This window comes from Drosophila suzukii, chromosome 3, assembly GCF_043229965.1.
Source record: "Drosophila suzukii chromosome 3, CBGP_Dsuzu_IsoJpt1.0, whole genome shotgun sequence".
Classification (NCBI taxonomy): Eukaryota; Metazoa; Arthropoda; class Insecta; order Diptera; family Drosophilidae; genus Drosophila; species Drosophila suzukii.
In genome coordinates, this window is record NC_092082.1 from 65,703,926 (window position 1) to 65,729,352 (window position 25,427).

The 25,427-nt window shown below is 39.8% G+C and overlaps 2 protein-coding genes across 2 annotated transcripts in view; both read right to left on the reverse strand.

Moving 5' to 3' along the window:
- The window catches only part of Rtnl2, a 184,042-nt gene that overhangs the window by 58,360 nt on the left and 100,255 nt on the right, over nt 1–25,427 (reverse strand). The gene's annotated exons all lie outside the window — the stretch shown is intronic.
- Nlg3 (Neuroligin 3) overlaps nt 5,037–25,427 on the reverse strand; it is a 79,693-nt gene continuing 59,302 nt past the window's right edge. Inside the window, exons 5-13 of the mRNA XM_036819185.3 lie at nt 18,436–18,711; nt 17,062–17,259; nt 15,337–15,729; nt 14,571–14,607; nt 11,371–11,583; nt 9,398–9,536; nt 8,833–8,984; nt 8,403–8,515; nt 5,037–8,280 (exon numbers count right to left, since the gene is read on the reverse strand). Of these exons, the coding sequence (XP_036675080.3) occupies nt 7,130–8,280; nt 8,403–8,515; nt 8,833–8,984; nt 9,398–9,536; nt 11,371–11,583; nt 14,571–14,607; nt 15,337–15,729; nt 17,062–17,259; nt 18,436–18,711 (2,672 nt within the window). The 3' untranslated portion in view covers nt 5,037–7,129. The remainder of the gene's footprint in view (nt 8,281–8,402; nt 8,516–8,832; nt 8,985–9,397; nt 9,537–11,370; nt 11,584–14,570; nt 14,608–15,336; nt 15,730–17,061; nt 17,260–18,435; nt 18,712–25,427) is intronic.

Below are 25,427 nucleotides of genomic sequence, written 5' to 3' on the forward strand. Positions count from 1 at the left end.
TCCGACTGCTCTTTTTGTGGGGCCCGCTGCATGGAGGAAAAGCTCATAAAACTTTTTCAATTTCACTTTAATTTCTCCGGCATTCTGCGCTGTCTTCATCACCATCGCATCGCCATCTTTTCGCCGGCGCTTTTTCTAGCAACAAAGGCATTTGGCGAATAGGCCTCTTCTTTAGTTGTGTAAAAATTCAATTATATGCATTACCTTTCATATAGCCCATCCACACATACATAAAAACACTCAAAGAAAGCAGCAAACTTTAAATAAATAAAGTATGCGGGTTCTTAAAAAAGTAATGATATGGCCTATGAACTAACTTTAAAGGTTTACATTTAAGTTCCAATTATTAGAAATATATGTCAAATGAAATATACCTTAGTTTAGCGAAAGGGCATTTCTTCCCTATAAAGAGTTCTCTATATTTTCCCTGAGTGTAGGCTTTATGGCCAGGGAGAAGGTTGGATGAATTTGTTTCTCGCCTTCGCCGTCTAATGACAATCAAATTAGCAGCATTTTCCCTGGCGCCAAAAACTTTTTCCATTAAACGTGCTATTTTTTCTTCTTTTACTTATTTTTTAAACTTGCCTCAATAAATTGATTGGACAAAGTTACGCTGCGTTTGGCTAAAAGCAATTTTTATGTTTTATTGTCGTCAAGCTTGGAGCGATTGCCAAGTTGAACTGCACTTGGTCAGATAAACTTATCCATTGCCCCTTCCACGTTTCCCTGTTTCCCATGTTCATCCCAGTGTTTACCTCTAATTGAAGTTTCTTGTTACCGGTTTAATTTCGTGTTCATAATCTTATGCAGAACACACGATTAAGTTTGGAACAGTTGGCTGGGGGAGTGGGCTAAGTGGGCGGTGGCGGGATCTCCTTATCTGCGCCTTGTTTTAACTATACACTATGGTTCGTAATTTTAGGTCATCATTGATAAGCAGAACATTTGATAAATGACTTTACTATCGTGGCAAATAGATGCATTTTCTCAGATTTTACCTGCAATATATCACTCGTTGCTTATTTGAAAGTATATATATAATATATATTATTTATTTCTGACAATGTTCAGGAAGTTTGGTTCTTGCAGTTATTAAACGCACTGTGAATGCTAAGATGGTCCTTGCTTTGTGGCTGGGCGGGGCCCACGTACTCCTTACACACAATGTACATGGCCAACACGGCGGTGTAATATTAATTAGATGCTTTAAGGACCTCCAAATTCGAAGAGACTTAGCTCTATCCTCTGATATACACACACCCCTTAGTCAAGCACCACACTCAACCCTTTGCCTTACGATATTCCCAAGAAACCAGTACCCCGAGCAGATATTTTCATTCGATAATTTATAATATTTCAATCTTAACCAATTTGATGCCGTGGTCGTGACTCAACTTGCAAACACTTCCTAACGCCCCCTATATCCCCCTTTTTCAGTCATTCTTGGCCTAATATAAAGTATAAAGTAAGAGGAGCTCGATTGCGGAAGAAAGGTGAACAGTTGGCTGTGTCATCGCATCATAAAAATGAATAATTGTGATGCTTAACGGGCGTTGAAAGCTCAGGAGACCTCAGATGGAGACTGAGTTTTCCCTTCTTCTATATTTAGTATGTGTCTTGCGTTTGTTATACCTCTTAATAGTAAAATATGAGATCAAGACTAGTTCAGCATTTGATATAAATAATAAAAGGTTTATTCGAAATTGTGATGAAATATATTCAAGTTGCCCTACAAAATAATATTTTTATCTTACCCCTTATTTTATTATGATTACAGGTCTCACTATATTGATAGTGATATTTTTATCTACTTTGTAAATATTGAAAAGTAGGTATTAGTAAGATAAGACATAATATGTAGATTAATATAAATTGTGATGAAATATATTGAAGTTGCCCTACAAAATAATGTTTTTAACTTACTAACTAACTAATATTATTATGATTACAGCTCTCATTATATTGATAAACAATTTTTCTTATATACTTTATAGATATTTTTTACGATGCTTGTCCCTAGTGCAGGGTATCTTGTGGTCGAGTTCCCAACCATATTATTTGTTTTTGTTCAATGTGCGTTCGTGCGCAAGTTCGAAGTTGCCACAACTAAAGGACGGGGAGTGGATGTTGGGGCATACATGAAAAGTAGCTTAACATTAGACAGGACGACATACGACACTTGTCGGGCAGTTGGTGCCCTCCGAGTCCGCTCCCTGCAGCCGGAGCCATCATTGACAGCCATCGAGTGTGACCCTCGAGTGGGTGGCTATGGAGGTGGATCGGGCGGGATAGTGAAATAGATAGATAGATGGGGCTGACCTAGTCTTCATTTGCACTCTCCGTATTCCAGTGCTGCATCGGATGTAAGCTCCTTCAGAGCTTGCTCCTGCGTCCCCTCATCGCTGCATTTGTGATTCGATTTGATTTGGCTGAATGGATAGATTATGGTTCCCATATATATGCACGTGTAAGCGAAATCTGGGTTAGTTGGAGATTGTATCGGATAAGTGTGTGCTGCGATATGAACCGTGGACCGAAAAAGTCGCTGCGATATTATAGCCAACCTCTCTGTGCCACGCAAATGAGATTTGAAGAGTCTATCACAATAATCTCGTGTGAATGGTTGAGAGTTTTCACTCCGATAAACCACTCCATGTGTACCTAATTAGGTCTCGAGGTACAAATCGCCTAAGCCAATTGGGCGGATCTTCGCCCGACTAATTAGCGGCTTTAGCGGTCTCAGGGTCTATCTGAAATGTTATTCATAGCTGTTGCCAATTGGATTTGAGTTTATCTGCCTGGGCGAAGGAGAGTGCAAAGTTTTAACTCAACAATGACAAAAAGACAATGGGCAAACTTTGTTATTTCTGGTTTTTGTGGCACGGAAAATGTAACGAAACCAAAAGCGGGAAGCAGAGAGAAAGATATTGGTCAAACAACTAATAAAACTTTCTGTGGCATTCAAAAAGCGTATAGCACGGAATCCCGTTTTCACCTGGCTGCCAAAAAAAGCGAACATGGCCAACTAAAGCTGAAAAAACGCATGCTATATAAATATTTTAAAAGTGGAAAAATGCAACTCTACGACCGACGCAGAAAGAACAAATATAAATGGCAAAGCAAACTGAAAAATAATACAAACTAATTGCCAGCCAAATAAAGTTTATCCAACGAAAAACTGTTATAATGTGTTTAACATTTTTTGCTTAGCTACTTTTCTTCGATTTCGTTTAAACTTTCCAACAGCTTCTGGAAAAAAACAGTAACGAACTTTCTGCAAATTGTGCGCATTTTTTTGTTCGTCGACCAATTTTGTTCTGCAATTCCGAACTCAATTTTGGTTAGGATTAGCGTTGATGTGCTATAAACCGGCAGAAGTAAAACTTTTAACTCGAAAAGTCTTAGCCCAGATTTGGTCAGTCGGAAGATCAGAACAGTATTTAGAAAAATCCGAGTTTAAATTGACAAAGACATTAACAAGCTGCAAAATCTTTCTCTTTTAATAACCTTTTAAAAATCTTTTGTTTGTGTGGTATTTATTTGCTCATAGTTAAAATTATTATGTTATTTGCTTTAACAATAATTGTCATACAATACTTATAAAGTCATAAACTATTCGTTTTGCTGCCATGACTTGAACGTTAAGTGATCTCCCCTGAAGTTTTCCTGTAAATCTGGATCACCTTAAATTAAGTTGTTTGCTACCCCTTTGGAAATACTTTTATTAGCGTATAAAGCAATTTCCAACAGATTTCGCAACATAAATTATCAACTTGTCGGGTCTTGGGGAATCGGGGAGGACGGGTGTTCAGCTCGCCAGCCATTTGCTTTTGGCCTCACGCCCATCAAAGGGTCGAACGACCTCCGCCCGCCACGCCCCCTGACTCGTGACCTTTTTGGCAGCATTAAAAGTGATAATTTTCACTCACACATAGGGAGAAACACGGGAGGGGGCCACTTGGAAGACTTTTATTATTTAATTTTGCCCGACTTGTGCTAATAAATTAAACACAGCTTGACTAACGCCCACCCAAGGACCGCCTTTTCCATCCTGAATCCTGATTTTAAGTGAAACGGGCGAAACACAGCACGTACGATGTATGCAAAAAGTATCCCAAGGCTAAACTACGGAAATGAAACTTTTTCGGAGCGGATTAAATGCCAAGACTTTCCGGTTTTGCCCCATTGTTTTCTGACTTTCAATTGGATTTCGTCATTGGTAATAAAAATCAGTCAAATCTAAAGCCAAGTGGAGGAGACAAAGCGAAAGCGAAGCTAGTTTGAAATTGTTTTGATTCAATTAAAGCGTTAAGCATATATGGCTTTTCGGCAGCAGAAGTGGAGTGCTGTTATTCCATTTTATAAATTAAGCTGCAAGAGACACAGATGGAGTAATAGCGAACTCACTTACGCCGGCCAAATTTACATAATAAATCTATTTTCAATGGATTTTCTTGTTCTTATCCATCTCTTTTTGTGTGTTAAAGAAACTTATCTCCAACGAGCTTGCCTTTGCGCATTCTATTTTGATATCAATAGAACCATTATTATCCTGCAGTCTGCCCCCTCCCCGCCAACCCAACTATCCTCCGTATGTCTGTATTTTTCCTTTATCCTTGATGCTGCAGCGCTGCGAATATTTGGTTAACAACTGCAGTTGTGTGGGTGTATCTGTGTGGGTGCCAGTGCCATATTTGTTTCGCATAAAGATGCAGAGCGCTATCTGTATCTGTATCTTGGCGCACATGTGTGCGGATATTCAACGCTTCAATGGGCTCTTAAAGTGCATATGCCTCCATTATTTTACACATCCGTTTGGTTAAGCACTTCAATCGGTTTCCATTGCGTACCTCAATACAAAAAGCGTATTTTAAGTAGAAAAAATATTGTAAATAGCATTGTATTCCTTTAAAATTGGTTACATTAAAAGAAGCTGGTATTTTCTACTTTGGATAGCGACCATACAATTTTCATTTCCCTTTAAAATACTTACGTTCTTTGATTAAATTAATTTCCATAAAAACCAATTGGTCGTATAATTTTTATAATTTTTGCAACTTTATTATTATTTAAATTTCATTTCATCTTAAGTGTCTGCAACTTGTTTCACACCATTTTTGCGGTTATAAACCATTAAATTAAATTTTCTTCCTTCCTCCTTTGGGTTTTTGTTTTTATTTTTTACTGATTTTTACTATATTCCATTTAGTCCGAATTTGTTAATGCTAAGTCTCTTTTGCACAATCGTTACACATTTTCTAACGCGATAGTTGTCATGAGTTTTGGTTTTAATTGTATCGTTTTTGTTTTGCCAGTTATGCAGCAATCTATATATTATTTATATATACTTGTTGTATTATTTTGCTAATTATGCTAAGTTTACACCATTACATTAATACATAGATTTGTTTTTATAGATGTATGTATATGCATACAGAAGCTATAGACTTATACATTCTCAATAGGGCTGTAAATGGTTTCTGTTTTTTATTACAGTTTCCTTTCGACTTTGGTTTTTACTGCCGCTAAATGTGTTTATGTAATTTACAAGTATTTTTAATAAGCGCCGTAAATTGTTGGCAATTTTCGCGCTGTTTCACTTTAATGAGCTGTTCCATTGCTTAATTTTCCCATCCTATTTTTTCGCGTATCATTTCCATTTTAATTACAATTTCGGGCAATTGTTTGTAAATAGTTGTAATTCAGAACGAAAAACCAACTGAATACAAAAAAAGATTAAATTATGAATATTTGTTACGCTTTCGCTGCGCATTTCAATTGCCCCGTTTAACTCCTAATGGAATTTTTAACTATTCTCGCAGTTGGAAATTTGTATAGCTATATAGAGGAGTTTACTTGTTTTTTATTTTGTGTGGGCTTATATACGCATTTAATTTTAATAGCTATATAAATATTTATTTAGTTACATAACAAAGTAGCTGCATGCTTACAATTAACAGTTTAATTTAATTTGCTTCTCTTTTGTTTGTTTTCTGTTTGACCAAAGTTTAGTTTCAGTTTAGTTTGAGTTTAAGTTGCTTCTATTGTTTTCTTGGGGTAGTTGTACAGTTTTTTTTTTACAAATCTTCTGCCAAAACTTAAAGAAACAGCTCCTTTGCACCTGTACATGATTTGATTTTATGGCTGCCGTGTTTCTCTGACTTTTTGTTAGTTATTTTTTGTGTTTGGTTTGGCTAAAAACTGCATTCTCATATTTATTCATTTGAAAATGTATATATGGGAGTTTTTTGATGTACACGGAGAGTAGTACTTTTAATTCTGCATCTAGTTTTATTTACACACAATACACAATTATAATTCAGTCTTTGGAAGAATAACATTCATGTTCTTTTTTGTTTTACGCATTCAGAATTCTCGTAGTTTTTCTTTTTCCTATACGATTATTCTACCGTATTGTTTTTATACTAACGCCAACAGAAGGAAGAGATGGAATCTTGTCCGTAACTTGGAATCGTGTAGTTTTATTGGTCCTAATTAGTTGCGAAACAGAGAATGGGTTGGAAATAATTTTGAAAGATGTGAAAACATGGAATCTAAAATGAATACGGAAGAAGAGCTTGCTATACTAAAAAATGATTTTGAACCGTCAGCAATCTAAAAACAAATATAATTATATTCCATAGGTATTCAAAAGAATAATAGTAATAACAATGAATGATTTCTAAACTCAATATTAATTTCTATACTCAGATAAAGTTCATTGTAAAACCATTTTTACTTTAGAAAAGCTCTACAACTGGTTCTAAAAAGATTAAAGGAGCTTAGTTATCGAAAAACATATAACCTTTTGGTGAACACTTTGTAGCTTTGCGTAAATTCCAAGTTAACTTTCCTTGATAATGATTTCGACAACAATCTACACTTAGTCAACTATTTACAGAGTAAGTTATAAAAACCAACTAGCAACAGAGTTTAGCAAGGAGAAGCATCTGTGTGTATTGGATAGACACAGTTTTAGCTCCCGACACACTCTTACTGGCCTTGTAGCCTATGTAACTAATTTATAGAGACAGCTGAAACGCATAGGGGAAGGGGTTACGGATTAAGGTTAAGGACTAGGGATGCAGTGCGTTTAGAGATCACATTTAAAACGCACGGTCAATTAATGTCACACACGCAGCTCGTCCATCAGCGGATGTTGCTGCTGCTGTTGCTGTTGCTGCTGGTGCTGCTGCTGCTGGTGTTGCTGCTGCTGATGTTGCTGCTGGTGCTGCGTGGTGGTGGCCACAATTACCGGCACAGTGGGTGGCGTGGGCACCACCAGCCCACCGGCCGTGGTCAGCACAGTGGTCATGCTTTGATTATGATGATTCTGCAAGTGTTGCTGATGGGTGACCACATGTTGCTGCTGCTGCTGTTGCTGCTGGGCAGGCGAGTGCTGCTGGGCCTGGGCCTGCGTTTGCTTCATGCAGCTCTTTTTGGTCAGTGTACCGCATTGATTGCCCATCACTTGGAGGGCGTGTGGCGGCGGCATTTGCACCACCCCGGACACGCCCACCGCCGCGCTGACCGAGCCACCGCCCCCAGGGTCCTGCAGGGACTTCATGTGCTTCGGCGGCGGTGGGGCACGGTGGGGTATATCCGCGAATTCCGGCGGTGGCAGCTGGTGGTGCTGCATGGCATGGTGGTGCGACAGTAGTGAGGCCGGATCGCTCTTCGCGTGGATGGTCAGTGTCTCCAGATCCCCGCAAATATTGTTCGGCATCTGCCCGTTCTCCTGCCTCTTCAGCTTGGTCTGGGGCCTGGGCTCACTCAGCCGGGTCTTGTCCCTCTGGTAGTAGACTCCCGCGAAGATCAGCACATTTAGTATCAACAAGGAGCAACCGATGGCTATGGTCACACTCAATGCCGTGGAGTAGGCTGCAAAACCATCATTGTCCTGCGAAGCACTGGCCGCCCCGCCCCCGTGATCACTATCCATCATATCATCTGGATATATCTTACTGCCCCCGTAGCGAGTGCCGTTCCTCTGCAGCGATGAGGACGGTGAACTGAGATTGAGTAGCGAGAATACCTGGTTGGTAAAAATCGTAAAGTTCCCCATGGCCGCTGCATTTGCAGCCCGTGAAGTGTACGGCGGATTAAGGGGCTTTACGGAGGCATCGCTGGGTATGTTGTTGTCCTCGTCGTCGTCATCGTGCAGTTGATGGTGTGCAGCGGGCACATTATCGCCACCCGGTTTATGCAGATCCGGGATAAGGTTCAGCCAGAAGGAGAGGCGATGTGCTCTATAGTGGTTCTTCAGCTTTGGCTTGGTATCTGAAGAGAAGGTATTAAAAAAAAGAGAATACCATCCGCATTATATATGCTATCCCAAGACTCTAACACTAATACGTAGCACTTAAATAAAAATGTGAGTTGGAATTAATTTCCACACTTACCGAAATTGAGGTATTTCTTGTGCACACTCTCGTATGCCGTCCACTCAATGGTTTTATAGCGACTCCGTTCCTGACGACTGCCGTGCTCCGTTTCCATTTGCTCATTTGGATTGCTGAAAACGGGCGAGATTGTGTGTTTAATATGGGGTCGTGGATGGGCAGTGCCGGCATAAATGTGAATTGAGTTTCGTACACAGAAAGAAAAGGATATGACAAATAAAAAGAAAACAACACAACATTTGACTGGACTAGCCAGGGAAAAACTTTAATTGTAAACATAATCAAGCAGTTGATGGTCGTAAAAACTTAATAAATTTAAAATAATTTATTATTATTGAAGCTATGTCATTTTTTTCCTGTGCACGTGTTGGTGGTCAGTTAGTGGACCCCATCTAAAATGGAAACCAGCAGCATTCAGAATTTCACTTACCCGGTTCGCACAAAGTTGGACCAGTAGAACATCACGACTTCCGACAGACTGATTTCGGTTTTCGTGTAGTTGCGCGTGAAGTGATTGAAACCACCAACGAGCGGGGCACCGAAGATATAGGGCAGGTCCTCGCCGTGAATGCAACCCTGGCGCTGCAAAATGCCAGAAAACCAGAAACCAAATTGAGTGCCAAGTCAACATCAGCCCTTCGACCCTCAACCTATTAGTATTAATGCATTTGCATCTGGGCCTCGACCTGTCAATGCAATTATTTTAACTTGACTTGCTGCACAATTGGGAGATTTGTGATGGGAGGATTTGACGTACTCGAAGATGGAGCCATATAATTGTGACATTACTGATTAGGAATTGTAAAACACTTTAAAATATTTCTTAGCCATAAAATGTAATCGAAATGTATTAAAAACAGATACCCAAGTTAAACATTTATGAAATTTATAAAGATTTTAATATTAAAGATTTTTAAGACCATCGACGTTTTCTTAAAGGAATGGCCTGTGTTATATTTTCCCCATCCTAAACACCTTTCTGAACTTGAACTCACCTGAGGATAATCACCGAATCGCGTCTGGTAGTCGAACACGTACAAGTAGGAGTTGCGATGATCCGCCGAATGCAAATCCACCGTTTGAGCCGCCGGAGCCACAACCTGGGCATCGCTCAGCGCCTCCAGTGTTTCGTCCCTGGGGAAGATGGGGAAAAAGCACAACATTAAAATCAAATAACAATTTTTCAATATTTGCCCGCCAGCGCCCTTCAGCTCGTTCGCAATTTTCCGGCTATTTTCCTATTGCCCTTCGCCAATCGAGCTGTGTTCAAGTGCGCAACTAACAAGCCACTTTGAGTGCTGCCACTTTGGTTGATGTGGCTCGTATTTACCTGTTTACCAAGTGGGGCTCTCCACGCCGGCCTAAGCCTATTTTGGGTTTCCACTTTTTACCCCCTCTGATTTTTCCTGCATTTTTCCTTATTTTTGTCTGTCTGCCCCTTGCGTTTTTGTAGTTTTTTTTAGCATTCGAAATGCAGCAGCGGAAAATTTGAATAAAACCCATTTGGCGCATTTGCATACATATCTTTTCAATGCAGCAAAGATGGAACCACCAAGAGTGTCTCTTGCTTTTTATTATTTGCGTTGTCTCTTGATAAATTTAGTGTTTGAAATTGTGGGAGCTTTAATTTTAAAAGCTTTTGAAAATAGGTTTATTGCTTTAAAGGTAAATAGTATATTTTAATAAATATAAAATATACCAACCGGAGAATGTGTAATGGAAAACTGCATCATTAGTTTGTAGTTGTGTATTCCCACATCGAGATTGGTTATTTTATTATTTTTACTATTTCGTTCCAGTAGTCTCCGAAGATAGTGTATATTCAATTTCATTATTTTTCCCAATTATTTTTATTACTGGTTGTTAACGGAAGGTGTCTAAACTTCTATATATAAAGTGGGTAAAATGCCTTAATCAAACCTAGCCTTACACACATATTTTCATAAAACCCATTTAATTTAAATTTTAGTATTAATAACTATTAATTTTAAATGTATTCTTATCAGTGTACGTTTATCAATAAAGAGCTAAGAATTCGATTTAATATTTGCCCTTTGTAATTTTTTTTTTCCAACTGCATATAATTATAATCAGAACTCGCAGTAAAGAAAACTTTGTGGTGCGCGGTGGGAAGACCTTTTTATCGTATTGTTGACATTTAAATGGAATGGGAGGCGCCCACCTGACTTCCCTCCTCCTCTTCCGCACCTGTGATCAATGCTCCAAGGAAACGCGGTCTCCGGCGGAGTTGGAGCGTGAAACGTTTGCCGTGCTTCATTGCAGGCCACTTAACGCACGTCCGCACAACTCCGGCGAATACTTCCCAGGGCTGTGAAAGGCTGTATTAAGTATACGCCACGCGTTGCAGTTGGGAAATCAATTTGTTTGCCATATTTCTTTGGAAATATTGAAATGTAATTCCGCATAAATTATGCAAACACAAATAAATTGTTTGAGGAAATCGAAACGAAACGAGAGTCGAAATGTATAGTGTACATGATATGAATGCATTCTGTACGCCGTCTGCGATGTCACTTCGACCTAGTCGCAAACATAAATATTGATTGAAATCGAAAAATGAAAAGCAAATCATATATTTGATTGGGTTTGTGTGCGAGCAATTTCCATGTCACTTATGCGACCCGTTTGCGGACAAATTGCAGCCAAACATTATTTATGAAGGCTGGCAGGCTGCAAGGCTGGCTGCTAGGCTGACCGAAACGATGGACAAAAAATTTGCATTTCATTTGCCATAAGATTGAAATCAAGATTCATTTAAGCCGCCTTAATTGAAAACTGCTCGGGAAGTGAGCAACGGAGCCAGAGATCGGGGCATGCCATGGCGCATTTAATTAAGAACGAAATATTTATTTGGCACACACCCCCTGAATCCTTCGTCTTCACCCTTTCCGCCCACCTGGAGTCTCAGGTTCGGGGCCCGGGCTCGCATACAAACGCAATTACTCACCGGATATTAATTGGATGCTGCACGGGCCTCTCCCAATCCGTATACTCATTGACAATCGTGGCGAATATCTCGTTCAAATGGAACGTGTACGTGTTGCGTACGTAGGCCTTTAAAATTCTCGACCGGCGATCCGCCTCGATTCCGTACTGCACGTCGCCCGAATTGAAGCTGAAAAAGGCCTCGGCACGTGTCACGCCGGCCATCAGGTCGTATCTGCGGAAATGCGATTGAGAAATGGGGAGTCAATATGTGCACTTGAAAAATAAAATATATTCATGTTTATAAAATCCCTACAAAATCTGGTTTATACTTAAGACATATGTAAATATAAATCGGTTTTTAATATAATGGAAATATATTAAACTTAATTGAAACCAGACCATACAATTATACAAAAACCAATTAATATTCCAAAAACCAAATAATTTAGCCCCAATGCATAAAATGCTAAGGCACAGCCTATACTACTCTATAGAGGTCTATATAAATTTCAAATAATCTTACAGCTCAGCTGATATCATTTCATGAATTTGTTTGTGTTGGAGAATGCATGAAATTCATATCATAAACGTAGTAAATAAGTATATTTAGTTCATCTAAAACCCTTCAGCGAATTTTATAATGTAGGTAATCGAGGTGTTTGAGTAAAAATAAAATATTAAATTTAATAGGAAGTTTTATATACTAAGCTATTCTTTGAATAGAAAATTCGACTCGAACTTAAGTCGTACGTGAAATAAGTTGAGCAAGCAAATAAGCATTGATTAAATAAGTTTCATAAATTAAACAAACAGATTGAGTATTTTAAACTTAAAAATTTAAGGATATCATTATGACTTGATTTGGAAATGTCGAATATTTTCTGTGTGTAAAGTTGCTTTTTGGAGAGGTGTCAGAGTTCACCCTTGTTATCCCTCGCCAAAGATGAGGTTCCTCTGATAGGTTAAGGCTACCTGGGTGGCTGATTGAGGGGGTCGATTTCCGACCTTCCGCCAGACGAATTAAGAAATAAACCAAGGGCCCTGCCCAAGTGCTCGCTCTGGTTTAAATTATGCTTTGTAATTACAAATTTGCAACCAACAAATTGCATTCCTCAAGCATCAATTCACATTTATCTCTCTGCCACAATAATTTTGACCGAAAACTTTGGATCCATTCATTTGTTAAACATGTTGAAGCAAGCCCTTGCAGCTAACCGCACTCTTGATAGATATAAAACTTTGAAGCAACTCTTGGCCAAAAGCAGCTGGGCAAGTATCTACCAGTCCTTGACCAGCGCATCTACTTGCAGCAGTTGCAATTTTAAATTTATTTTTGCCCTATTTGTTTACGCACAGTGTGCGATGGACATAGACGAAAGGAGAGATTGGTCGGTGGGTCGAAAGTTTTGCGTTTTATATTTGGCAAATTTTATTTGCTCTTTGTGCATGCGTTTAATGGAATTCCTTTGGATATTCGGTGCGGTGTGCGTGTGTGCTCGGCAAATTGCTTTTAAATGTGCACAAAGAAATATTTATACTCCTTTGGCTGGGAGACCGACTAATAGCCCCCGGGGCATTGACAGTTTACAAAGCGCACCGAGATAAATTCATGTTAGACCCACAATGCAACGCTGCACTCGAGCTGCCGTTGCAACTCAAAGCCAGGACCTCAAAGTGCTGCAATTTTCAACTCAAAAAGAGTTCTCATTAACTATTGACTGTGCGTTTGATTGGCTGGCATTCCACTTCCCAGTTAATTATCTATTCAATTGCAGTTCGCCATGGTGCTTGACTTGAATTGCAGCCAGCCAGTGATGGCAAGAACTACATTTCGGTACTTATTGGTTTATAGTTGAACAGAAATCTGCATACCACTTTCTAAGCTGTTAAATGAAGCTAGGGTATTATGACACTAGCTTGATTTTCGAATAACTAACTGGTAATCTAAACATATATGTATGTTTTGACTAAACAAATTAATTCATACACTTTTGTAAAACTCTAGACCTGCTTATCTAGGTTGCCAAGACTTTTTATAATAACTCCCACATGGTGAGTCTAAAATCAAGCAATTGTCATTATACCTTTATTATGGTTACTTACTTATTACTCATTACTTTTAAGAAATGTAAAGACTTTTCCATCAAAATCTTAAATATTATTGTGTTAAGCTCAGGGAAATATTTTATCAGGGGTGTCAAAGAAATCTCTTCCGCCCAAATTTCTCCCAAATCTCGGTGTTACAAAAACCTTTAAAGGTAGAGGAAAATGCAACCAAATAGTCCCCTTTCTAAAAGATTTTGAAATCAGACCCAATTTACTACGAAACTCTATATATTCTTTGTCACCGACGGTTTTGGTTGGCTGGTTTCCAAGCTGTGACACTTCTGTGTATGGGTATTTTATGCTCTTAACTAGGATTTTCAATGAACTCTATCAGTAGTAATTTTCAGTGCCTGTTCAGTAAAAACGAATTACTTCTCCCATCACTAAAACTAACCCAGTTAAGGGATTCAACAGCAGAGCCGCACATCAATTATGGAATCGCAGCTAATTAGCTGTTAATAATATATATTAACATTGTAAAATGGCTCAAACACAAAGTGCATAAATCAAGTGGCCCACACCACTCGGCTCTCCAGAAATCCACAGAAATCCACAGGAGCCACAATGACCAGCAGCGAGCTGGGCATAACAAAATGAAGCCCAGCATTTGCGTGCCTAATGTGCATAAATTAATTATATGCAAGTGTGGGCCGGGCAGGTTTGGGGCAAATCTTATCGTGGCTAAACTAGCGGCTGTTAGAGGGCTCGTGCCGTGGCAAAAGCCCAGATAAAACTCCTTTGACACCCAACAAAGCAGGCACAAACTTGCCAAAAGAAGCCAGAACTTTAAATTAATTATAGACCCTACTCTTGTTACATAGAGCTATGCACTGGGAAAAACATGACCTAAATGGATCAACATTTACCTTAAGCCCCCAAATATTTTAAGTACATTTTCTAGGTATAATAAGCATTTTTAGAGTGTTAGGTGTATGTAGTAAATAATCCCATAATTTAGGTGAAGTTGCTGTCTCTTAAAATATTCGGAAACTTCTTAGATAATAAAGAAGGGATATTGTAATACATTTTTCCTAGTGTAATCCTCCATATATGTGTAAGGGGTAAGAGTTAAGGTAAAAATAATTAAGCATTTGCTGGCCTGGCCCAACTTACCTTGACAACTTGTTAATGGCAGTTTTTCTCATTAATACTGCATTAATTAAAAAGTCCGCCGCATGTTGTGAAAACGTGTGTGTTGTTGTTCGTTCGTGCAGGCATATGTGTGAGGAAACATCATTTCATCATCATCATCATCATCCGCAGAAGCCGTTGGAATCGGGTTGGGGAGAAAATTGGAGGAGCGAAAAAACCATTGCATTATAATTTATTTTAATTATGCAAAGGAAATGAAAGTAATTTGCGAGTACACGAAAAACGCGACCAGGTGTACTTAACATTTTTTTATGAATTTAACTAACCCTTTTTATTAGTAAATGTAAATTGTATTATTGTCGTTACACAATTACTGAAAACATTTTTTTATATTATATAATAAAACAACAACTCATTTTTAAATGTTTCTTTTTCACTATAAAGCCTTGACTACGCATTATGAATAGAAAAATAATAATAATATGGTTTTATAATATTTTTAATGATTTGACGATAACCAGGTTAGTAGTACTCGTAACAACTTTGTTTTGTTTCAGCGACATGAGCTTCATTAAAATATTATATTAGGTTGTCCCTGCATATGTTTTTAAAAACCCTATAGTTCTTTGTACGTGCTTCATGTAAATGTAAGCCATCTAAGCCAACAATTGCTAATAAAATATAAGAGCATCGGCAACATGGCGTATAAGTAATAAACTTTAAAGTAAAGTCTAAAATCCAATATCCAATCCATTAAAATGGGCACAGAAGCCAACTTGAAACTCACCGATATTCTCGAGTTGTCCGGGCGTTCCCCAACCGCCAGCGGCAGCGATGCCCGCCTCCCCGCCCAGCCCGTTTCCGGCGGCCGTCGATGCCTGAGCCTGGGCCTGGGCCGCCGGAGATCCGGGGGCGGGCGGCACGTAGTCCCCGCCGTCGATGACCACTCCGTCGATGCTGGGCCCGAAGGCGAAGCCAAACTCCGGCGGACGGATGGGCACGCTGAGCAGCTGGTCCAGGGTCTTTTCCCGCAGGCACTTCATAAGGTGGGCGTGCGGCAGGTCGGAGGCGCAGTTCACGTGGTGGGCCACAATGGCCGCATACTTGGCCGGGTTGCTGACCAGCGACCAGGGCGCCAGGCCTGAGCCGGACATCAAGATGGCTCGATTGAAGAGCAGGCCTAGAGGACGGAAGTACAGGAGTGCACGGAAAAAAAATCAGTGGAATACCTGACTGCTGGCAAACTTTATCAAAAGAACACGACAGGTGAGTTTCTTATGTGGAACCCTTTTATATAATTTTTTGAAAATGTCATTTCCGTTAAAATAAAGAAAAGGTCTAAAGTTTTTTTTTAAATTAACATGCATTTTGTCTTAGCCTTTTGATAATCAAGTGTGATCTTTTATTTCTAGACGCCAGAGTCTACGTCTTGCACAAATTTCAAAAAAATTTATTATAGAATGTCAGAGAGAATGGTTTGATATGATGAGTTATGACTCTTACAGAAATATTTGAAAGTATACAAGTTTTTCAAACATCTCTGTTATACAGAAAAACTATTAAAATTGTTGCGAACTGCAAACAAGTAGTTATTAAAAATATTTTTAAGAAATTTATCTCCTTAGTGTATAATTTATATGACAGTTGCTAGTATTCAGAGTAATAAGAATAGTGAAAATAAATTGTAAAATGGCGAAATGGGTTTATTATACCCGTTACTCGTAGAGTAAAAGGGTATACTAGATTCGTCGGAAAGTATGTAACAGGCAGAAGGAAGCGTTTCCGACCCCACAAAGTATATATATTCTTGATCAGGATCACTAGCCGAGTCGATCTAGCCATGTCCGTCTGTCCGTCTGTCCGTCTGTCCGTCTGTCCGTCTGTCTGTCCGTCCGGATGAACGCTGAGATCTCGGAAACTATGGGAGCTAGGCTATTGAGATTTGGCGTGCAGATTCCTGAGCTTCTTACGCAGCGCAAGTTTGTTTCGGCACAGTGCCACGCCCACTCTAACGCCCACAAACCGCCCAAAACTGTGGCTCCTACAGTTTTGATGCTAGAATAAAAGTTTTAACTGAAATGTATTGTTCTCATCAATACCTATCGATTGACCCAAAAAAAAATTTGCCACGCCCACTTTAACGCCCACAAACCGCGAAAACCTGTGACGCCCACAATTTTCATGCTAGATAAAAAATTTTAACTGAAATGTATTGGTCTCGTCGATTCCTATCGATTGATCTAAAAAAAAATTTGCCACGGCCACTCTAACGCCCATAACGCTTAAATCTGTATACCGGCGGTAGGTGGCGCATTTTAATCTCGCTTTGCTGCTTGCATATCTCCATATAGCTGAGTAACGGGTATCTGATAGTCGAGGTTCTCGACTATAGCGTTCTTCCTTGTTTTTTGTTCTTTTCCCCCCGAACGGCTAATGAAATGGGGTCCTGCAACTGCAGTATCGTTCCCCTCGTATGTTTGTACCGTCAGAGGGATAATGGGGTCGTACTCACCCTCCGGCACGGCCATCGACGAGATGAGGAAGTGGACGCAGGCCGCCCCCGTTCCGTGTCCTGCGAGGGTGATGCTGTTGGGATCCCCGCCGAAGGCCACGATGTTCTCCTTGAGCCAGTGCAGCGCCGCAATGATGTCCATCAGGCCGTAATTGGCCGGCAGCTTCGAGTAGCGGTCCGTGTTGGCATTCAGAAAGCCTGCAAATAGTTGCCGGGTTTGCCCGCACTTAATCAGCAGTTTTCCTTGCCGCCTGATTGGCTCGCGAATGGAAATTTAATCGATTCGCCGCGTAGTCGTGCAGTCAGTCAGTCGGTCTCGTTGCCTATTTAAAATGTCAAACGCCACTCTTTTTTTGCCCGCTCTCTCGGGCGCGCAAAAATGTGCAAAGTCACGCGTGCAAATCATGATGTCAGCACTTCCGTTTCCTCTGCAACAACAGAGACGGCGGCAGCAGCAGCAGAGGGGGTCGGCTGGCTTAGGGAAGGGGTCTAAAGGCAGAAAGAAATGGTGGCAGGCGCCAAATGAGGTCACACTAATTTCGTCTGTGCATTTGAATTTACACAGTGTTTCGGGCAGCGCACAGTGGAAATATTACGTACTTTTCACAAAAAAAATCGGTAAAGGTTTTTAAAAGCTTAGATTCCCTTAAGGAAAACAGATACATACGAAATATTAAGCCAAGTGCGTTTCAAGTTACAAAACACTATATGTATATATAGTACAACTTAGTTATGTACAGGTACTTTTCATACCATTAACCATTTACTTTAATTTTATGCAGTTTTTTCCAATAAAATAATTTAAAAGTAAATAAATTCTATGAACTTAAAAAATATTTACCCACCCAAAAACTTGAAACGCCCAAATTGTTTGATTTTTCTGCACTAGAAAAAACTGAGTTTCAAAAAAGGTACTATATATCTTAGTTAAAATAGGAAAAGCTTTGATGGTTAAAATGGTTTACCTAAATATTTTGAAATATTATCTTTTTATCCAACATTTTTTATAAATCAATACAGGAGAAAGTTTAATATATTTCCCCCCTTTCCTACAGGGACTATATTGTATAAAGTATCCACCGTGCCGCTGGCGAATTTTGCGCCAGACTGTAGCTAAATTAGTTAGATTATGGAATAAATGTACGCCTGGTAGCTGCAGTTGTTACGGCGGAAGTGCAGTTGATGTTGCAGCTTTTGCGTTGGATGGGCAAGGAGGTTGGCCGAAAGGCTGAAAGGCTGAGGGGTCGGTTGGTTGGCGCACGTCCGCCTCATTGCACTGACCTCGCTGCCTGTCCGTCCGGCAGTCCTTCGTCCTTTCGGTCATGCACTCGGCATATCAATTAGCATTAGGATTCGAGTGTGTGGAGCACTTACCCAGCACTCCGAGGCGATAATTTATGGTTACCACCAATATTTGTCCATAGCTGGCCAGCACCGATCCGTCGTAGGGATTGCCGCTGTTCCACTCATATGACTCGCCGTGCACAAAGACCAGAACAGGATACTTGGCAGGACCTCCGCTCCCAGCCGACGAGGATGATGACGAAGACGACGAGGAGGATGAGCTGGAGCCACCACTGCCAGACGAAGAGGAGGATGAGGAGCCGGTGGATGAGGCCGAGGAACTGCCCGAGGAGTCACGCGATCCGACTGTAAAATACAGAGAAAACAAAATATATTTATAATCTTTATTTTTTCCATCTTTTTCAAAATGATCAATAGTATATTTATTTGAATATTGAGATAGTATGTTTTAATTAAACATCGTTATGTTAGATATGGGAATTTTTCCACTTGTGACTAGGATTGTTTTGAGTTTTTCGCTGTGCAACGAAAGGAAAAAGAAATGTTAATCGACAGCTGCTCAATTGAAGCAAACGATGGAGGTAAATTGTATTATGGGAGAACAAAAATTGATTGTCTTTCCGCCGGAAGTCCTGTAGAAATAATTCAAGCTTGCAATGAGGGAAATAATTGCGGAAGAACAGATTCACGGAGTGCGCCTTTAAACCCCCAGCTGAAAAGCCAAATCCATTAATCAAGTCTGCCTTGGAAAACGGGTAAACAAGGTATTAAATCAGACCTCAATTGACTCGATTCAGGGACAAATGAGCGTCTAAGCCTCGAAAATAGCCAAATTAGAAGTAAACAACTCTTTTCCCTTTCGGCTTGTGTGACGAAAGCCCAAAGTCATCGAAGGCTCTCCTGGTCTAGTGGACTCCAATCGGAACCGACACGTTTTGGAGCTTAAGGTATTTACGTATTGAAAGGCTTTTTCCTCAAGAAGAAAAAATAAGGGGGCTGCATTGATCCCTTTTTGCTGACGTGTGTGTGTGTGATGTAATCCTAAGACGAGTGTGAGCCTTTGGAAACGCACATTTGGGGATTAGGGCGGAGAAGTTCTGCCATCTAGACAGGATAAGTGTATTTTAAGCATTTCAGGGAGTAAAGTATTACCACTTTTTAGATTGCCACTTTGACCATAACAACTAAAATCGAAGTTTACTATCAATACAGAATGTGAAATCAACTTTAAGTTGTATATTTATTTATAATATATATAAATAAATAGATTTCAAAGCAATAATTTTGCAAAAATGTATATCACTATATCAGCAGTCCCAACTTAGCTTTAAAACTGCACACTGCCTCAAAAAGTAAGACATCACTTTAAGGCCATCTACAAGTAAAACTATACTCACTTTGCAGCAAAGAACACGAAATCGCTCGCAAAATGCAAACATAAATTTATCTTTAGAAAAGAAGGAAACGAGGAGGAAAGCAGAGTTTGTGCAGCTGCATCTTTGGTAGATACATATCGCATGTATCTGAGCACACGCTTCTGAGCTAGTCAACATCAGGCGGAGCCACCACCCCACCACCCACTCTGCACTACCCACAGTGCACCACCCACCGAACAAAAGCCACAACAACAAGCATAACAAAAGCAATATGAGCACGGGTTTCTCGCCTGCTGCCCACATAGAAAGTTCCTGGCTGGAACAAAAGAACCTGCTTATCAAAGCGGAAAAAGAGTTGAGGAGGCGATAGGGTCTTGGGATGGGGATGGGGATGCGGATGGTATGGATGGTTCTGTTACCAAGAGTTAGAAGAAGTGGCGAAACGAGCACCGTATAAAGGCCAAAGGAGGAAAGCAAGTTACTGTGTCACTGACTTTTATAAATAGCGCGAACAAAGCATGGCTCGTGGCACGTGTGGGGACCCCGGGCAAAGAATCGGGGGGATCCACACCATATATAGACGGATACCTATTGAGACCTGGCCAAAACCCACTGTGAGTCGGTGGCTGTGTGTTAACGTGCCACCGAATGGAAACCAATGTCAATATCTATGGAAAATCTTCTCGCCTCGATGTCACAGCAGTGTCACAAGTCTCATATTTCGAGCTAATTCAATGAGTTTCCTCCTAAACGCAGATACTTTGGTAAAATGTAATATAGCTGGGATAATTTACAGTTTCACAGTGCCAAGAAACTTTTCAAAATTAATTTCAAATATGCCATATCTGCTTACACACTTTGGTTTCATAAGCTCCTTGTAAAGACCAAGTACTTTAAACATTTCACTAATTTGGCAAATTAGAAGATAGCAGTTTAGCTCGGCAAATTACACCGCATAATTGACAAAAATTTCTGTATTAGTTGTGAGAAAACTTTTCAGCCGTAAAAACCTATAAATTCCATGAAGGCCGCAAAAATGCAAAGCCCCCCTTCAGTCATTACAGTAATTTGAGGCCAGAAAGGTTCTCCCCAGAACGGGAAGTGAAGGGAAAGCCACGGAACATGCAAACAGCATTTAAAACTTGTCTCCAAAACTTCCGACCACCCGCACAAAAACCCGGCCAGAAAACTTTTGTTGTCATTTCAACAAAAATGGCGACGTTTTCTGCAAGTTGCAGCCCCCGGGGGATGCTACTTACAGCAAGCAGAGAAAAAGGAATTAAACTTTTATGACTGCCCCCGAGAAGAAGTCAGCACATACACAAATGCACTCAGAACAAAGAAGTACTTAAGGAACTTAATCTTAAAGAAATGCTAGATATTCTTGACCTACAATGAAATGTTATGGGCCAAATGCAACATTTATGTGGATGGTATATAGATATTAAAGAGCTCTTTACCGTAGATTTACATAGTTAAAGTTTTGGATATAAAAAATATGTTTAAGTTAATGATATTTTGTACTATTTTCCTAATCATTCTTTTATTTCGGTGTATCGCAGACAGACATAAGTTTAGCAGGGTTCGCCCACAACTGCCCCGCCTTAAAAAACTTGTACAATAGTTTTTGCTGGGTGCTGGGCAAAAAGTTTGCTCCGCATAATTTTGCAAATGTAAATATTTTGTAGTAACGCGACTACAAATATGTGTTTGCCGGAAACTAATGCGACTTTCGGGGCCCACTGTCGTGCTTGTTAATAAGTTGAACATGTTTTAATTTACATGCTCGGGTTGTCGTTCAGGCAGTCAGCCCCATTTAATTGCGACCGGCAAATCACAACTTGGATGTCAACTTTTTAGGCGGTCTCGTCTGAAAGTTGCCGTCGGGAGTTGCCGTCTTTCGAAGCAGTGTCGACAGTTCTGTGTTATTTTGACTGGCATAAATTTAATCATATTTGCAGCATGTGGCAAATGCGTGCTTTCTCTTTTCTGCCGTCTAATAGCACACATTTTGTAGCGACATTTAGCCAAATTCTGTCAGTGTGCCACTAAATGGAACTAAAGTGATTGACACTATTAGGGCAGCACTCTCAAAAATATGGCCACTGGGAACGGATAAAGGCATTAAGCTGGATTACATTTTATAATCTAAAAAGAGAATGAAGGGAAAATTAAATAAATTATTCAAATCAGACTCCTGTTTCTTGAGAGGTATGTGTTCCCTCATATCATACACTAAATAATACCTATTTTCTTGGAATATTGTAAAATAGTTCTTGATCGAAATTTAAGCAAGCAAAAGAACATTAATTCATTCTCTCACTGGGAAAAATATTTGGCAAGTTTGGTTAAAATAATATATGTGAAATCGGGTCTTTAAAAGCTTTACACGGATAACTTACTTTATATTGTTCTATAATGACATAGTCAAGGCCAAAAATATTAAATTGTTCAATGCTTCAAACTGAAATTGAATGGAGATTTTGTCTGACTTTTTTTGGCTTATTGCCTTAATAATCGGCTAAAATATATTATCAATACTCTATTGTTTTATTTAGGATAGTTTGAAACGGTTTTCTGAGCTCACTTTATGTGTACACACATTTGCTTTAACAATTCCCGCAAACAAAGTTTAGTTGACAAACCACTCGAGTATGTAGAGCAATTTGTTGATAATAAAGTTGCTGCTATTGAAATTCATTTTCAAGTATGCTCACACAATATTGTATTGCTTGTTTTATGGCACACACTTTCACACCCAAAACAAACTCAATAAACAAAAAAGTAACAAACTAAAAGCTCGAGGAGAAGAGGAAACCGGGTCTGAAAACAGCCTTCAGGCAACCAAAAACTAGGTGAAATCAATATCCTCAGCTCATTTTGCCTGGCCTGCTGGCAGCCGCATTGTCGTCGAAGTTCCCCGACTTTCCCCTTTTCCCTGGAAAACCCCTTTCATTTCCTGCTCCCAAACAATGCTACTTGTGTTCGATGGAAGATGCTGCAAAAAATCTAGTTCATTTCGTTTTATGGTAGTTGTAGTGAGAAAATTTCATTTCGTTGAGCTTCAAGTTTAGTGTCGTCCTTTGTTATACACGAAGTATATTTTTAAGTACGGCAAATTCTGGTCAAGAGGACTTATTTAACTGTATTAAACAAATATATTATTTAAGAAAGTTGAAGCCATTAGAACACAGCTTTATTTTTAAGTGAAGAATATTCGAATATTCGAATCGTAGTAAACATTTTATATTTTTAAATTCCACCGTAATAAATTGGTTGTTTACAATAACGTATAAGGCATTATTAAATTTGTATAAAAATGCGTTTATACATTAGTAAGTACAGTCTACTGTTTATCAAGTATATGCTGTATTTTGTTAAGACCTTTAATACTGACACAGGTCGAGTTTAAAGTGTTTATTCAACAAATTCCTGATCTCCATCAATCTTTTTCCCTGGCCTTTTTTTATACCTTCTGTTTTCGTTTTTATCGATTTAATAAATTGCAGGGTTGTGGGGCGGAGTGTGTCTTCAATTTAAGGTTCATTGGGTTCTGGGTTCGTGGGAATGTTTCGCCGGGCCCTGAGTTATCCAGGTGACACAGTTACGGTCACGTAAGTTTTCCTTTTCTATCATTATTTTTCGACATTTTGCACTTTATGGCCGAGCTGCTGGTTCTCTTAACTCCTGAACCAAGCCAGTCCCGAACTGTTTCGCCCCGTCCTCCTGTTTTTAGGTGGCGAGTGCATTTTCGGTTTTGTAGTTTATTACTTTCGCTTAAGTTTTTCTTTTCCTCCCATTTTTATGTTTTCGATTCGGCGAAACTTTTCAGCTCCGACAAATGAATGAAACTGGTTGCAAATATTTTTGATTTTTTTTTTAGTTTTTCCTGTCGCTTCCTGTAGTTTTAAAAAGCTTGTTAAACTGTTGGCTGCGTTATGGGGCTTAAGTGATGGTGGGAGATTAACACAAACATGTTTGGGGTTTTCCGAAAAAGGAGCACATGAAGTTCGTAACTTTTTCTCGGTAAAAACCCGATAAGTGAATTGAATAATTCAATTGCAGACAAGATATAAATTGGGATTTCTGGTTATACTGTGTGGAAAGCTGGAAAATGTTTTGCGAAAAATTGTTGGCCAAAAGTCAATTGGTTCAAATACCAATTAAAGTTCCTGTGGTCAGGCGGAGAAACTTGATTTTCCACTTAGTATTTGTCTCGAACTGCATGAGTGAGTAGGCAAATGTACTCGTAAATGCAAAAAGTCATTCAAACTTAAAGTTTTCGGGACGGCAACTTTTTCTCAAATTGTATGAGCAGAAAGTTTTCGAATAGTTTCAAGGCAAATTGAAAATGTTAAAGTTTAAATTCCGAGCGGCGGCTGAAGGAGAGCTGGCAATTCCGTCCTAAATGAGCCATCTAATCTCGAGTAATCTGTGGCCCTATAATGCTAATAAACCCAGCGGATGAACTCTTGGCATTTAATATATTGCACGTACTTGGCAAATATATAGGATGGAACCAGCCGCAGGAAACAAAGCAAAATGTCAAAAACGCAGAGAGATGAAATTATGATTTCGTCATGCAAAATGCGGCTAAACACTCATAAATAAAAAACATAAAAGCTCGTAAAAGAAATATGAATGCGTCTGTGGGAGCGGAAAGTATGAAGTTATCACGTGACTCCTTACGCACATTGCACGCCATAAATTACAAAGTACTTTGCCCGCCAAAACTCAATTTACATTCATGTACACAGCACCCAAACACACACGTGCTCCTGGCCCCTCAGCCACACAAATGCCCTTTGCTTCCTCGCTGATAAGCCCGAAATGAATGAGGAAAATGCGACGGGAAAATGGTCCAGGAAAATGCCGGGGAAAGCCAGCGCCAGGCAAGTGTGAAGAAAAAATTGTTGCATTAAATTAGGCGCACACAGAGAGTGGAAAACTTTACGATGCGTCACTTGGCCCACGCCACACTTAAACGCCGATAAATCATTAAAAGAAAAAATAAAGAAAAAGCGCTGCGAAGGCGAACCGAAACGAAACGAGTCAAATGCAAATGGAAAATGTTGCTGCCAACATTGCTTGGCATTCCCTTTCACTTCTTTTGGTTTTTGCTGAACTTTTACAACCCACAAAATACGATTTTTATTGCCTTGGCCCTGTGGCAGCGTCTGGCACTTCATAAAAATGTAAAATATTATGATGCCCCCGGACACGTTCACTCAAAACGCATTGTGTGAGATCCTCTCGAATTTTTTCCTGCACTCGCCCTTGCAAAAAAGTGAAATCCGAGCGTAAATGGTAATTTCTTTTGAAATGTCATCGAAAATGTTACTGGTGCGAATCAGTGGCCTTTTGGGCTTCCTTAACGATCCACTTTGCCCAGCACCTGTTAGCCCAAGAAGCTCCGGCTGCCATTTGCAAGCTAGTTAAACACATGTACCGACTTAATGTAAGCCATCCCCCACCCTGCGTATGCGTAATAAATTGCACTGCAGGCCAGAGGAGTCGATCGCAAGGGCGGCTGGGATCTGGGATATGGGATCCGGGCCAGAAACAGAACCGGGCCACTTAATCTTAATGCATTCTACCGCTTAACCCATGCACAGGCTTAACTCCGGCTTAAACCAGCCAGCCCGGCGTTTTGCATACGAGTGCACAGGTGAGAGTGCATTTTAA